General features: G+C 40.7%; 1 protein-coding gene across 1 annotated transcript; it reads left to right on the top strand.

Moving 5' to 3' along the window:
• The first annotated feature begins 619 nt into the window (after positions 1-619).
• Positions 620-2,475, top strand: LOC133123294 (uncharacterized). The gene is made up of 2 exons (XM_061233678.1): positions 620-924; positions 1,569-2,475. Exons 1-2 carry the CDS (start codon positions 620-622, stop codon positions 2,473-2,475), a joined length of 1,212 nt encoding a protein of 403 aa, XP_061089662.1.
• The last annotated feature ends 13,735 nt before the right edge of the window (positions 2,476-16,210 follow it).

Here is a 16,210-nt window from a genome sequence, read left to right as displayed (position 1 = left end):
TCTTATTATATATGGTTTCAATAGGCAAGCTGTTTTTCATGGGATTTAAGTCTGGAGACTGAAATGGCCATTGGAGACCATGTTTGTTGTATTTACTTCTCCATTTCTGTATGGACTCCGATGTATGAGTCCTGCTGGACAATCTACCTGCACCAAGACACCAGATTTCTGGCCAAAATGTCCTAGTATTTGTTAAATTAATTGTGCCATTGATCTTAAATGGTGCCCCTGGACCACTGGCAAAACATCTCCAAAACATCAGTGATCCACCTTCATATTTGACAGTAGGTATTTCACAAGTAGGCTTCTCCTTGCATGTATTCCATTTTGCTGCCAAGGTGCCATGGTGTTTATGGCCAAAACATTCCATTTTGGTTTTGACTGACTATGGGGCCGTGTCCACAGAAAGCGTTTTTTTCATGGCAGAGCGCTTTGGACATCAAAATCAAAAAAATTCCCAGAGCGCTCAGAGCTCAGAGCTCAGAGCGCTTTTTGTTGCTAGGTTACGGTCTTCGTGTCATCTCCGTCATTAATACAAATAACATATACAAATAACATAACCTAACCGAAATAACGACATTACATTACATTACATTAAAATAACGACATAACGGTAAACATGAATACCAGAAACAAAATCCTCGCAATTGCTCTAGCGGCGGATCTCAATGAAGATCCCGCTGTCAGGAGAAGGTATAAAAGTGTGTGGGTGCACGACATCAATCGTGGTAGGAAGCAGTTTGGGGAGTATCACCGGCTCGTCCAAGAGTTGCGACTGGACGATGCCCGGTTCAAAGCGTACTTCAGACTAAACAAGCAGCAGTTTGAAGAGGTACTCCAGAAGATCGGGCCAAACATCACCAAAATGCAGACCAACTACAGGGAGACCATCAGCCCTGCGGAACGGCTCTGCATTTGTCTGAGGTGAGTAGCTAGCTAAAACGTGAACATTGTCTTAATTGATGAACATGGTGATACAGTTTAGTGTCTAGCTAGGTAGGTAACGTTAATAAACTGTATCACTAACGTAACTAGTCAAAGTCAAAGTCTGCTTTATTGTCAATCCAATATACGTAGACGTACAAAGGGCTGAAATTGCGTTTCCCTCTCATCCACGGTAATAAATAAACAGCAAATGACAACATAACACGACAAAAACAATTCAAGATTAAACTAGCTAACGTTAGATACTTTACTATATAACTATCAATAGACTAGCTAGCTATTTCTCTGTCTGTCTGTCTAGATAGATGCATTAGCTATTTATAGTCTGTTGATAATCTGTGTCTGTCATATCAGTTCCATTCAATACTGCTTTATTGCCATGACTGCATTTGTTACAGTGTTGCCAAAGCAAGTAACAGTGAAATTGTCATATTGCCAGAGACTTTTTAAGTAATCCACAGATACAGTTCCCATGCCTAATAATTAGTTGTCCATCTATCTGTCTAGATAGATAAGTAGATCGATGTATTAGCTATTGATATTCTGTGTCTATGTCATGTCATTTCCCATACCTAGTTCTCTTCTGATTATCTGAAGATAATGTATCTTTTTTTATGTTGCAGGTACCTGTCAACTGGAGACTCCTTCCGCTCCATCGCCTTCAGCTACAGAGTGGGGTTCTGCACTGTAGCGAGGATTGTGCAGAGTGTGTGTGAGGCCATATGGGAGTGTATGGTCTCCGACTACATGCCCGTACCAGGGGCTGAAGCCTGGAGGAAGATTGCAGGGGACTACGAGAGGCTCTGGGCATTCCCCAACTGCCTTGGTGCCATGGACGGGAAGCATGTGGTGATCCAAGCCCCACCATCTAGCGGAAGCCAGTACTTCAACTATAAGGGGGCATTCTCTATTGTGCTTCTGGCGGTGGTGGATGCCCACTACCGGTTCACGGTGGTGGACGTGGGTGCATATGGCAGGAGCAGCGATGGAGGCACGCTGGCTTCCTCAGCCTTTGGCACTGCTCTGCGGCTTGGGAACCTTGACCTCCCCGAGGATCGACCTCTGCCTGGAGCAGACCATCTGGGACCCCAGCCGCACGTCTTCCTCGCAGATGAGGCGTTTCCTCTTCGGAGGAACCTCTTGAGGCCCTACCCTGGCCAACATCTGGGGAGAGAGAGGAGGATCTTTAACTATCGGCTATCCCATGCGAGACGGATGGTGGAGTGCTCCTTTGGAATTCTTGCCACCCAGTGGAGGCTCTACAGGAGGGTTCTTGGAGTGTCCCCAGAGGTTGCGGAGTCCGTAGTGAAGGCCACCTGTATCCTCCACAACTTCCTGCGCTGGGATTGTGACGGAGAAGATGTCCCCTGCACTACAACCATGCCAGCAGAGTCACAGGGTGCAGTGCAGAGCATCCCCAGGGTCGGCAGCAACAACGCCTCCAGAGAAGCTGCTGCAGTGAGAGAGACCTTCACCAGCTACTTCTCCTCTCCAGATGGTCAAGTGCCTTGGCAGGACAGCATCCTCTAAGCCCTACAACTCCCCGCCCCCCTGCTCCTTACCATCGGCAGCAAACCAGCTACTACACACATCCATACCCTATACATCTAGTGATAATAATAATCAAATAAAATATCTAAACTTATTTATTTTGTGCGTAGTTAATTCAGGTGGTCATATAAAAAAGGTCAAATACAGTGTGGCAATACATTTTTTATTGTTGAACTGATTGTGAGTTCCAATGCAGCCAAGAAAGTAAAAACTGATGAACAAGTGAAAAATGTTTTGTATTTGAAATATTAGGATAGAGAAAAGAAAAGAAAAAAATGTGTGTGTGTGTGTGTGTGTGTGTGTGTGTGTGTCTACATCTCCCCAAACTCCACATCATATAGCACTTGTAGAAAACGCATATGAACTTGCGCCTTCTTTTGATTGGTAAGCCTCCGAACAGAGGACACCAGACTCATCATAAAATGTTCATCTTCATCCATCTGTCTCTCCAAGACGGACAAAACACTTTGTTGATAAGGTGTGAGTGTGGTCTCTGAGGTCTTTCTTTTCTTAAATGCTGAAGGACAATTTGGGGTCTCCCGCACCCTTGTAGAGGTCCTTGGAGGAGAGGGAGGAGAGGTGCTTTCTGACAGGTCCCCTGAGAGGCGTGCTGAGGGCTGAGAAGTGTCCTCTGAGGAATGTGCTGAGGGGCCTGCTGTTAGGCCTGCTGCCTTCTCTTCACTTTCCACAACCTGTAAAGAAAACGTAATATTTTAAATTTACCTGAGTTAACCATATGGAGAATAGCCCAGCAGTAATACACTCGGGTATGTTTTTAGTTTTAGGGTTTGTTTACTAGCTTGGTACACCTACCTCTCTTTGGGGCGACATCATTGGCCCCAGAAGGGCCATGATCTCTCCCAACACCTCTCCTTCCTCCACTCCCTTTCCTCCCTGAACCACTACCAAATTAGATGTTGTGGCCCTCTCCCTACAGTGAGGCTCAAGGAATCCCAGAATGCCCATGTACTTCCACCTCTTATGCGAGGTGGCCATGGCTCCACTTCTCTTCCTGTCCATCTCTAATTTTCTTTCCTTTAAATATTTGTCCCTGAGGTATTTCCATTTTTTTTTGCACTTGTCAGCTGTTGATATAAGATTATGTACGTTAGCTAGCTACTAATTCACATAACTAACACAAGGTAAATAGCAAGCTAACATCAACCTAACAAGATAATGCTAACTGACAGTTAGTTAGCTGACTTAGCTAGCTAGTTAACATAACTACAAGGTAAACAGCAAGCTAACATCAACCTAACAAGAGCATACGAACTGACAGTTAGTAGCTAACGTTAGCTAGTTAGCATAACTACAAGGTAAACAGCAAGCTAACATCAACCCAACAAGAGAATACAATTAATAATTCTCACCTGAAACACCCAAAATGGCAGAGACATCTCTCCAGGCTTTGTCCTTTATATTTTTATCGTGATAGCCCTTCATGGTAAGATCGTATATTACCGGGTTGTCGGACACCGCAAGAATCAGCCTCTCCTCCGCCATGTCTGTTGATCTTTGTTGGTCCCACCTCTTCCTCGATTATGATTGGTCGGTCAAAAAAAAGTGACATTGATGAGCGCCGCTCCTCTCCAAAAGTTGAACTATTTTCAACTCAAGGCGCCCAGAGCGCTCCACCAAAAAACGCTAAAACGCTAGGCGTGACGTTGGGAAGAGGAGCGCGCCTAGCGCGTCTTTAGCATAGAAATGAATGGCAGAAAGGCGCTGGCAGCTCAAAAAACGCTTTCTGTGGACACGGCCCCTAAAGCAGCCTCATCCAGTCATACTTCCAATCAAGTTTGGCAAACTCAAGATGCTTTGTTTTGTTTATTGTGCTCAGTCAGGGCTGTTTTCATGCCACTCGTCCAAAGAGTTTGCTGGTATAGAGGTCCCATTGTCTGTTTTCTTTAGACTTGGTGACCCCAAGACTCAAGCAATCTCTGCAATTCGTAAACTGCAATCCGTGGATTATGTTAGCTTACTGTCTGTGGGGGTTATATGCACTTGCATTCTCTTCCTGGCAAGTTTGCAACCATTCCATATGTTTTACGCCTTTTTATTACTGCACTTACAGTGCTAAGCGGAATGTTTAATGGTGTGTGTATGTTTTTGTGCACATTAACTGACTTGTGATGGTGAATTACCATTTGTGTCTTCTGAATTGACAGTTATTTGGCTTTTCCCATGCTGATGGTTGACAAAGGGATTTAGCATGCTTGTTACATTTTATACTTTAACAAAATTAAAGTTAAATTGTATTGTCAATTTGACTTGGTTTGATTTTACTTAATTGTCAGGGGTGCTGATCATTTTGGTACCTGTGGTTTTAAGAAGAAAAAAAAGATTACTATATATAAAAAATGAAGAAACGTGAGATTAAATGTATTGAAATAAAAGTATATAGTTTTCCCATATGCATGAACATAAAATATAGATCATTATCCATGTTGTTTATTATATGCAGCCTTGTTCACCATTTTTATTAAGGGACTGCCAATAATTCTGGAGCCCACTAGATTCACAACCAAAGAGGCATAATATTGTCTCTGACAGATTCAAACACATTTGCAGTTTTAATAATTAGCTCTTCGGCTGAGAGAACTCCTCTTAGAGTGACATCTGTAATGCTGAACGCATCCATGTGCACATTATTAGTCACATTACCATGAATGAATCATTGTCACTTTCAACCTGCGTTTTCCCAAGACGGATTTCCTGAAGTGATTGTTGGTTTCTCCGCTCTTTAATCCAAGTAGTTAAAATTATTATCAGTCATTAAATATAAGGAGAGCATATTGGAGGACCGACAAGAAAGACAAAGAGAAGGCTGAGTTATTATATGTTATGTTAATGGCCCTAACCCTCGTTTGTTTATGTATGGATTTATTTATTTACAAGCATGCTGTATTAGTAGCATCACCCATTGGCTGTATAAAGATTTATTTCTCTATTATTTATTTTATTTCTCTACAAATTTATAATTAAAATTTTTCTTTTTAGCCCAATGATGATTTCATTAATGGATGTAGATTTAGGTAAGGACAGTAGGGACATGTCCCTACCACTTTTGGGCGACCATTTAATTGTCCCTACTGTAATGTTTTTAATAACAGATTATATGTTTTCAATTGAAGCATTTTATTGACTTCACAAAGGCTTAACCCATTTCCCATTTTGCTCCCCCAAATGTGATTCTTTGATTGGCTGTGTAGAGCCAATCGACTGAGCAGAGCCAGATGCTGTCTCAGTTTAGTAATGTTAACTAGCATAAGCAGCGTAAAGTGAAGCCAGTGGTCTGGTCGGAATGCTGCAGCACTGTGGAAAAGATAAGGAACAGCTAGCAAGGTTGTTAGTGATGCAACCCATTTCATGATTATTCGGATGTCGCTATATTAATGTCAAAATCAGAGTATGATACAAATAAAGTTTTGAAGCTTTTAAGCTTAACTACAATGAAAATGTTGGGAAACTAGCCTGCATCATTTCAGCAGCTTTCACGGATACAAGCTCTGCTGCCTTTTATCTGAGCTTGTCTGGGCTATCATGCTGATTTTGTCTTACTTCAGAGTAAAAATATAGTAACGTAGACTCACCGTTCCAAACACCAAATTAGTTAGCTCACAATGTTCCAAACAGTGCAACTTTCATGACAAATAAATAAGAAATTACTTTGGTTTTTGTGTGTGTAAAGTCTAATTCCTTCAGTTTTCATAAAATTGTATGCAATCTGTTTCAGCAATCAGTGACAAGGTAGGCTAATGGTGCCAGTGATAGTGTCATGGGAAAGCTGTTGCTAATGAGAGACTACAAACTGCCAGGCCGTTTTATATAGACGGAATCAGTTTTTAATTAATGATAAGATTAACGAGATAAAGATTTAATTGAGAATTGCCTGCATAATAGTGCAAAACTGTAGTAGTTGTGCTTCGGGTGCTTTTTGGAACATTATGAATAGGTGTTCAGAGTCAGGCTTTAGAACAATGAACCCAATAGTAAACAGAAATTCCAGTCTTTATTGAATTTTTGGCAGGTTAAACAGGTTTGAAGGTTGATTTTAACAGGTTCGTTAACAGGGAAAACAGATGCAGCAAAGGGAATACAAAACGTAGTCGTGGTCACAGGCAAAAGTTTGATAACAAGAAGGCAGTCCAACCAGACAACTCCAACTCACATTGATCAAAGTGTTTTCTGGGATAGTCAATAAGCAACCATAATCATAAACCACCTTCCTCAGGAGAAAAACTACCACTGAACGGATGTTAATTTCTGGTGGAAGTGGCCGCTTTAAGACAAGTTCAGAAGTAGCTTGTCCTGTCAGGTCACTAATGGTTACGTGACTAAACTTTGTAGCAGTTAGCATAGAGTAGATAAATAATTTTGGTATCATTACGCTTACATTCTCCTCTATATACAGCTCAAAATGTGTTTTGCGATCAAAGCTACTGATTTTGATAGAATATCCACAAATTAAAAACTTAATTTAGGCAACATGCTGCTCTGCTCTCTTGGTGACTTGGTAGCTTGCTTGTTTTGTTCCCACTGTATTTTGCAAATGACAGTGTGGCACATGTGTATCAACGCTGTGGGTATACGGTTTGACATCAAATAGCTAATACCTGTCACTAGAGTTTATCTAGGCAAAGGAGGGAGGCAGCCAAAAAAAAGAACAATTGATATAAGGATATTTTTCACAGTAGGGCGGCACGGATGGTGCAGTGGGTAGCACTGCCGCCTCACAGCAAGGAGGTCCTGGGTTCGAATCCCCGTCGGCCGGGGCCTCTCTGTGTGGAGTTTGCATGTTCTCCCCGTGTCTGCGTGGGTTTCCTCCGGGTACTCCGGTTTCCTCCCACAGTCCAAAGACATGCAGGTTAGGCTGATTGGAGAGTCTAAATTGCCCATAGGTATGAGTGTGTGAGTGTGTGAGTAAATGGTGTGTGTGCCCTGTGATGGACTGGCGACCTGTCAAGGGTGTATTCCTGCCTTTCGCCCAATGTATGCTGGGATAGGCTCCAGCCCCCCTGCGACCCTGTTCAGGATAAGCGGGTTAAGATGATGGATGGATGGATGGATATTTTTCACAGTACTGTTTAAGATAAACAGCTAACTAGTCAGCTATTAGCCCAAAGAGTAGTGTTAGTCTGTATGTATTTGGTAGAATTTCTGTTATTTTGGCTATGTACTCCAAAACATTGGATTTGAAATAAAATAATGAACAAAGTGCAGACTGTCACTATTTATTTGAGGGGATTTACATCCATGTCAGGTGATCCATGTAGGAATTACAATCCTTTATGATACATAGTCCCCCCATTTTAGGGGAACAAAAGTAATTGGATAGTTGGCTTCTGAGCTATTTCTGATTCGTCAGGTGTAATCAATCGATTCCTTGGTACAGGTATAAGAAAGCTTTGATTATCTTGATTCTAGGCTTTTGATTATCTTTGCCGTCTGTTATTGGCATTTGTCAATACGATGACCAGAGTTGCGCCAATGAAAGTCAAGGACAACAATATGTGCCAGAGAAATAAAAAATAAGGAGAAGGAGTGAGAGTATTTTCCCTGCTTAATTTGGATAAATCATTGAAATGTATGTGTATGTGTAAAGAGTACATTTGAAGGGTTAAAAAAGAGTGGTAAAGTACTAAACCGTCATAGAATGTTGTGTTGATTGTAGAGTTGATCCTCAGACAACCCGCTGATTTGTGCCCACCTCGAAACCTACACCGTTGATTTCACTGCAGGGAACAAACTAATGCTAACTGCCTGAATGGTGATCTTATGGAGATACAATGCTTTGGTTTTGTGAGTTCTCCCAGAATCAATTCATAGAACATGTATGTGCCTCTTGTGTGTAGTTGGCAGGGAATCCACACATTGGTGCTAGCCGTTCCATTCCATACATAACTAATTTACTTGTGGTTTGGGATGGATGAATGAATATGGCAATTTAACCATGACTACTTGGTTGTCAGTTATGACATGGAGAGATTGTGGCCTGGATTCAATCAACATTGTCCTTAACATTGACTGTCATCAAAATTCAAGCGTTTCTTCACAGACAGTTTAGTGAAAAATGATGAAATCTGTATTTCTGCATTGGAAGAAAACTAGGCCCAAGATGTGCATTCTTTAAGTCAAACTCAAACAGCAAAAATCCAAGCCTCTGTGTGCCTTTTGGTGCTTGCAGCCAACCCCACTGTTTCACCATCCACTGTGCTGTAGCAGCTCTCACAGGACCACAAGAGAAGCTTCCAGAACTATTTGCGGAGCCTGCTGATATACAGGAGCTTGCCCCTCTTATCCTTTTTTAGCAGTCAGCCCCAGCCAGAGAGACTTAATAATGTCCCTGAGGCACATATGAAACACTTCCTCTATCACTGCTGTTTACAGAGAGGCATGTTTGAAGCTTGGCTCTAGACATCTTCATTTCTCAAACCCCCTGAATATTGCAACAGGAAAACTGTAAATCAGATCAAGGGAAAAAAAGCAGATGGGGAAAATAAATCCAAGTGGCCTTTTCTACATGCTTGCTATCAGTAAAAAGCAGTCATGTGGCACAGAGTCCTTGGAATTAGACTTGTCGCCGAAATGTTTGCAGATTTGAATCCTGGGTCAGGCACTGTTGTTGCGCCCTTAGATTAGTCAGTCAGAAAGTGGTTCTTCAGGAAAAATTCAGTGAAAAAGCTTGGTTGGTAAAGGTGCTTGCCTCTAGCAGAGGCTGGGATGACATAAACCTGAAGTATATTAATAGAACAATACAATGGTCCTTCACATGGCTTCATCCATGCAGAGGTAGTGAGGGAGATCAGCAGCCCTCTCTGCTGCTGTTCTTGTAGTACACTGTCGATTCAGGACTGCCCATTCGTTTCAGTTACCTGGGAGGGCTGCAGGAAGGACTATGGTCTGCATCAGCAGCGCTCACCGGCATAGTAGCAGAAGTGGCTGAATGCAGCTTCTACCCATTGCCCAGCAATACAAGGCTAAATAAAAGGCCCAGGGAAGGAGACCCATTGGCAACTGAACCACTGCATGTTCCGAATAGCTTCTGGAGTCTTCTTGTACTTTGCCTGATAGACGAGCTGTTGGTATTACACACACACACACACACACACACACACACACACACACACACACATGCACATACACACATGTATTTCCATACATACATATACACATGCAGTCAGTGCACACAGACACTCAGTGACCACTTTATTAAGTATTTTATAGACTTATATTTCATTGCTCTTCTGCTGCGGTAGCTCATCCATTTCAAGGTTTCAGGTGTTGTGTGTGTTGAGATGCTCTTCTGCATATGATTGTTGTAATGAATGTTGATTGTAGTAACTATTGCCTTCATGTCAGCCTGCAGACATGCCATTGAAGAATTTGAATGCTTTTTTCACATAACCAGTTCTGCGTAGATTTTCATGCATGTTGGTCATTGCCCTGCTGGAAAATCCACCTAAGACCAAGTCTCAGCCTTAGCTTGGTGTGTATGTTTAAAAGGTACAATTTTGGTCTTGTCTGATCATAGCACTCTCTTCCGGTCATAATTATAATGACATTTAGCAAACTCCAGAGAAGTGGTTTTGTTTTGCTAAGTAGGGGCTTTCTTTGTGCAACCCATACAACAAGTTTGTTGGTATGGTTCTTTTTGAGACTTGGTGAGCCCGATTTCTGCAATTCTTGAACCGTGCTCCTTGGGTTCTTTATTGCCTCCCTCATCATTTGTGGGGATAATGTGCACTTGCGTCCTCTTCCAGGCAAGTTTGTACCCGTTCTTTATTCATAAAAAATATTATTATTGCCCTTACAGTGCAAAGTGGTATTTTTAACCGTTCATATTTTTTTTGTACTCGTCACCAGACTTGTGAATGTCAATTACCATCTGTCTATTTTGAATTGATGGATATTTGGCTTTTCACATGGTGATGGGTGATAGGGATTTTGAATGAATGTTAACTCATGTTAAGAATTCCTAGGAGTGGCAATCATTTTGACAGTTATATGACACATTTGAGAAAAAAAAGAGATTACTTAATAAAAAACATTGAAACAAGAGAATGAGTATTGAAATAAAAAGTTTTATTTTCCCCATAGCTTTGAACATGACATATAGATTATTATCTGTGTTTATAATATGCAGCCTTTTTTCTTCATTTTTATCAAGGGTACCAATAATTCTGGGCCTTACTGTAAATCACATTTCTTCCCCATGATGCTTGGCCTGAACAACAATTGAACTTCTGCATGCTTTTATGCATTTACTTGCTGCCATATGATTGCCTTATTAGATATTCGCATTAATGAGCTGGTGTACCGGTCTACACAATAAAGTGGCCATTAAGTGTATACACAAGTGTGTATCTGTGTAGGTTCAGTGCATACATAATGTATTATTTTTTACAGAAAAGTACTGTAAAAGTGCTCGTTCTGGATTTGTGGACTGAAGGACACTAAGAAAGCATGCCTGTTGGTAGTCTTTTGATGGACTTCACTCAAAAAATGTCAAGGCAGACAGTGCTAATACTGCTCGCTTCTGAAGTCTTGACTGTCACAGTGTCTTTATCCGTGAAACACTCCAAATCTATGAGGAGACTGATGTCCAAAGATAAGTCTGCTGCATAAATAGAACGCTTTATAGTGATAGCACTGTCCCTGAAACTGTCAGCATCGCAGAAGTGTACTCCATAGTGCAAGCCTAGGCAGATTTTTCAGACAGCAGGGTGTGGTGTAGTCATTCAGGGACCCGGTGTTGTAACCAGGAATTTGCGTGCAAAATTCCCAGGAGGGGTGCTATCAGTGTCCCCACTGAGCAACGTACTTAACCCGAGTCACTCCAGTAAATATCGGGCTGTGTAAATGGATGATGTGTGAAACGTGAGCTGTAAGGTCGAATCAGAATCAAATAAGCGAATAACACAAGGTCGGTCATTTGAAAGCCCATTACTGTAGTTGCTCTATATATAGACTTTTATTCCATTGAACCATAGAGGTGACTGAGCCACACGGGAAACATTACAACAGAGTGAGTACCAGTATTAACTCCATCTGAGTGCTGACTAAGAAAAGGAGAACATAAGAATGTTTAATGATGAGGATGCTAGGGAGTCCGGGGTTAAACGTAATACTTTTTCTTCACCCCATTACTTGACCACTTGACCTATACCAATCATTTCTGATGTCGGAAACTTCTGTCTACTAATAATTTATATCTCGAAAGGTCTCTACAGACAGAATTTAGGTCATAATAATGCTTTTAATATAAGAGGTCCAGATGTAACATCTGCCCAAGCATTATTCCTAACAATTATTCTAAAAATTTTATGAAATCATTCAAACAATTCCTGCAATCAGAGGCACCATGTACAGGTCAACCAAACACACACAAAAGTGACCATGTTTGATTGTATTTAAGTATAGCCTACAAAGCCATGTCAGTGATGAAGGTATAAAATATATTTTTCCAGTTATCATTGCAGCACTGCTGGTGGCAGTTATGTAACAGCGATACATAACAAACGTACATTAACCTACAGAAAAATGGCCGGTTGAAATGAATCAAAGAGAAGAAATGGAAAACATTAATGCCTCCAAGACAAATCCTGACAAATCCAACAGTGAATGAGGTACCTGCTTGTCAGTTCGACAGGCAGAAGGGGAAGACCTCGGAACATGTACAGAGTGTGTCGACGAGCAAATTACTTTTTCACAGGGGTTATATGGGTTTTGAACAATTGTGTCTACTCAGGTTCCCTCCTCAAACAATTAAATGTGACAAATATTAAATATTTGTGGAAATCAGGAAGGGGGCAAAACAGCACTGTAACGATCAAGAGTCATGATATCATCAAGGGTTGAAAGAAGTACAGTCTGAATGTAAAAATTTACATAAGTGGGCCCATACACCAGTGTTTAGACACCTTGGTCGATACCACTGCCTGAAGAAAAGAATGATGAAGAAAATGCTGATTAGTTGGTTGGAAAGAGGAATACAAAGAGCAGTGAGCTGGTCTTTGTATTCAAAGTCCAAGCTGACTATAGCTCTCTGCAAGCTCTCTGACTTGATGTGCTGAGAGAGCCTGCCATGTTAAATAAAGTCCAGAGTGAAATGTGTTCCATTTTACATATGGTAAAATCAATGTGATGGAATTCATTGTACTGTAGTATATTTCACTATATTTCAAATGAATTCAGGACTGCTCTCCCACAATGTTTCTGCTCCTACCCAAAGCCTGGAGATTTTTCAGGACCGTGGATAGTAGAAAAGTCACATACAGACAAAAAGTATGCATGGTTGAGGTTGATAATAATCAGTTCAAGTGTTGTTAATTTCCTTGTCATTTCCCACTGTAGAGACCTGCAATGGACACAGCTAATGTCTGGTTTGGTTCATCACAAACCATTTCAACAATAAGCAGAAGTGTGCGTGTGCGTCTGTGTGTCTGTGTGTGCAGGCATGGATTTTGTCTCAGACCAGCAATCATGGTAGTCACACCAAAGGTCTATCGTGTAATAAAAAATTGAAAGTTTGAATTTAAAGGTTGCCATTTTTCTTTACTTGGTTCTGACTAATTTGTACATACTTTACCACACACATACCACACACACATTAAACAGATAAACACACATTGGTGTCGAGATGTGTGTGCGTGTGTATAGAAACGTGTGCATGTGCATGTGTGAGTGCAGTGCATATGTAAATTTGAATGAGAAAGTCTCATGAATACTCTTTTTTAAGTGTGTGAATGCTGACAATGTGTTTGTCAAATTCAATGCACAGAATCATCTGAACTGAATCACTCCACCATCAGCTTCTGTTTTCCCCCCATTATTCAGAACATTCCTTTCGTGCACAGAAGTGGCACACAAGACATGCTCAGAGTCTATAGCAGCTTTTCCTGAGAATCAGACTGGCACAATTCTTTTGTCAAGCATTCTATGTTAGAGTTGTGATTTGTCCTTTAATGATTTTTCCTGCCTGGGGACCACAGATGAAAATTAGCTGTGTTGCTAACTCTGGCACATTACTTGTGATGAGCGTGGTCCCTACATGCATATTTGCAAAACCAGAATTTTCAACTACAGAGCATTTTGCAAGAAAATATTAATTATTATTATGGAACAAATATTGCATTTTATATTCTTAGTTATGGATTATAAGAATGAAAAGAATGTGAAATCACAATGAAATGCAAAAGCTAATTTATGTTTCAGGGCAGGAAAGTATTTGATGTTACTTCATAATGTGAAATTTTCCTTTCATGCATTTCTCTGGGTACTTTTTTTAATTTAAGCTTGCCTGTAGTCACTATATTTCTGTATAGCTACTTGTGTCTTAAAGCCATGTCTATTAAATAAGAAAGGTCATTCATAGATCATTTCCTAAGGAATGCCAGAGAATGAGATTAACATTATGGAACTAATAGGCTACAGTTCTTGATTCATAGACTAGCCAATAGAATCCTGTTAACCATTTGGGTTTATGATTTATATTGTATTTCCAAATAAATTAATGTAAAAGTCAGAATGATTACACTGAATATCTAAGGTATTGGGACGTGCTATCCATGGCAAACAGTCACAGCATGTGGTAAATCAGGTCAGGCTTCTAGGTTTTGCTAGTTGTCCTAGTATTATGTTGATGTCATAGACAGATCAGCCAGGTTCTCATGGTGTCTACCTAATGTGCAGAAATGGGATTTGTTTGGCGTTGGAGGATATGTCTACTGTAGTACTACTGGCAAGAGACTGATGTCACTCCTCTACTCATTCTATAACCGGAATGCAAAACACATCTGTACACACAGTGTTTTAGAAAATGGATCACATACTTGTATTCCTAGAGGATAAAAAGTGCAGCACTGCAATAGAAAGAGCCAGATAAAGAGTCAGTAGCTGTGATAGGTGTTTGACTCAGCTGAGCTGTTCATGGAAATAAACAGTCTTACCAATATTGGATTTTCCAAGCAACTTGTCACTTGACATTTTTGCTTTATTTGTTAAATTGTAGAAATGTAAATAACAATAGAAATATTTTTTTATTTACTAATTCATTCATGTTTGCTGTTATGGCATCTGGATAAGCGCACAGGCTAAATAAATGGATAACTATTATAGGAAAACTCACAAAAAGCCTGAATTTTGGTCATGTAATATGCATTAGAAGAACATAATACTTACACTGCAATTGTTACAATTGCTTCATTCTTGAACAGAAATAAAATTACTTTCCGTTTTCTTGGTGGTTCAGAGATACGCTTGAGAAGCTTTCATTGTCTAAAAATCTGCCTTTTTCTTGTTTTACCTATCAAAGCAAAGACTCCAGTATGCATTGAACAGAGATGAGAGACATAATAATCATACCTTTCTAAAATAGGCTAGATGTTATGTAAAAAGCAACTGTACCTGCAGTGCATTTGTCTTTGTAGTTTGTACTAGTCTTATGGATAGAGGAGCCTATACTTGTGAATAATGAATGCGCAAAGATAATGTTCTCCGATCAAATACAGCCAGGCTATCCCTTATTCAGTGGCCAGACATCTAATGATCACTCAGTTTGAGCATTTGCGAAGAGTGCCCCCTACTGGCAAAATGGATTTGAACTGTGTCTAGGGAGAAGCACGGCTGTCTGTAGTGTCACCCAAGGAAGGGGGGTGGGTAGCCTCATGGCCTTTTCACCCAAAACAGAAGTCGAAAAACAGAAACAGGTCGATACACAGTGGTTCACAACTATAAAGACGGAATAAACTAAACGCAGAATTCAGGGGCGAAACAGGTCATAACAGAAATCAATCAGATAATGCTGGAGAGTATGGATAATACACATAACAATCTGGCAGGGAACTGAACAAAGGGGTTAATGGGAGGGAATGGGAATCAGATGTGGGAGACAACCAGGAAGTGAAACAGGTGAAATGAATGAATGAAGTGAAACAAACTCAAAGGATGGCTACGGTGTGCACAGAGGTAACAAAAACACGAAAACGGTAACAAAAAACCTAGACAATGAAAAACAGAACTTAACAGATTTTTTTATATTATGTAATTTAATTCAAAAAGAAGTAACCCTACAAAGTATCAGTTGCTCATTTATTGACTTGATGCTGAGCCAACTTAGGATTTCCTTATAAATGCCAGAGAAAAATGCTTTTGCTGTCACAGTCTATGTTGCCTCTTGGTATGAATTCATCTTTTTATCTTTCTGCTGATCTGCAGGTATTTGTTCTATTTTGCCCTCTTGAAATTCAGCTTTGTCATCACAAAATAATTTCTACGATATGACCTTGCTCTAAGATACTTTTCCCCACAACAGCATTGGCTTCTGATTATATCATTTTAGCATTTTTTTCTGCAGCTATAATTGTAATGTGAGTGGACTGTTCTCCTTTCACATTAATCTGAAGCCACATAATTCCTGGCCTTGACTGCCAGTAAAATTTTGCACATTCAATTTTTTCAACTTGACGTGACTTCTGGAAACTATTTGCTTGATCCAGCTCCTGGTCCAAGCAATGGTACTGTCCCACCTGGAGTACTGCAGCTCTTTGCTGGCATACATTCTCACATCATCCCCCCCCCCCCCCCCCCCCCCCCCCCCGCTAACTGACCTCCACTGGCTGCCTGTTATGGCTTGCATAAAACATTGCTGCTTGCAAACCAGGCAGGATCAGTCCCAGCATACATCCACAAGCTCATCAGACCCTACACGCCTGGC

This window comes from Conger conger, chromosome 1 (genome assembly GCF_963514075.1).
Source record: "Conger conger chromosome 1, fConCon1.1, whole genome shotgun sequence".
NCBI lineage: Eukaryota > Metazoa > Chordata > Actinopteri > Anguilliformes > Congridae > Conger > Conger conger.
The sequence above is the reverse complement of the archived record's forward strand: the minus strand, read 5'-3'. Positions and strand labels throughout refer to the sequence as shown.

What these genes read in the sequence shown, in the direction of transcription:
- LOC133123294 (XM_061233678.1), top strand. Translation starts at nt 620, where the DNA reads ATGAATACCAGAAACAAAATCCTCGCAATTGCTCTAGCGGCGGATCTC. An exon ending in CGGCTCTGCATTTGTCTGAG is followed by an intron (nt 925 to 1,568) that starts GTGAGTAGCTAG and finishes TTTATGTTGCAG; the next exon opens with GTACCTGTCAACTGGAGACT.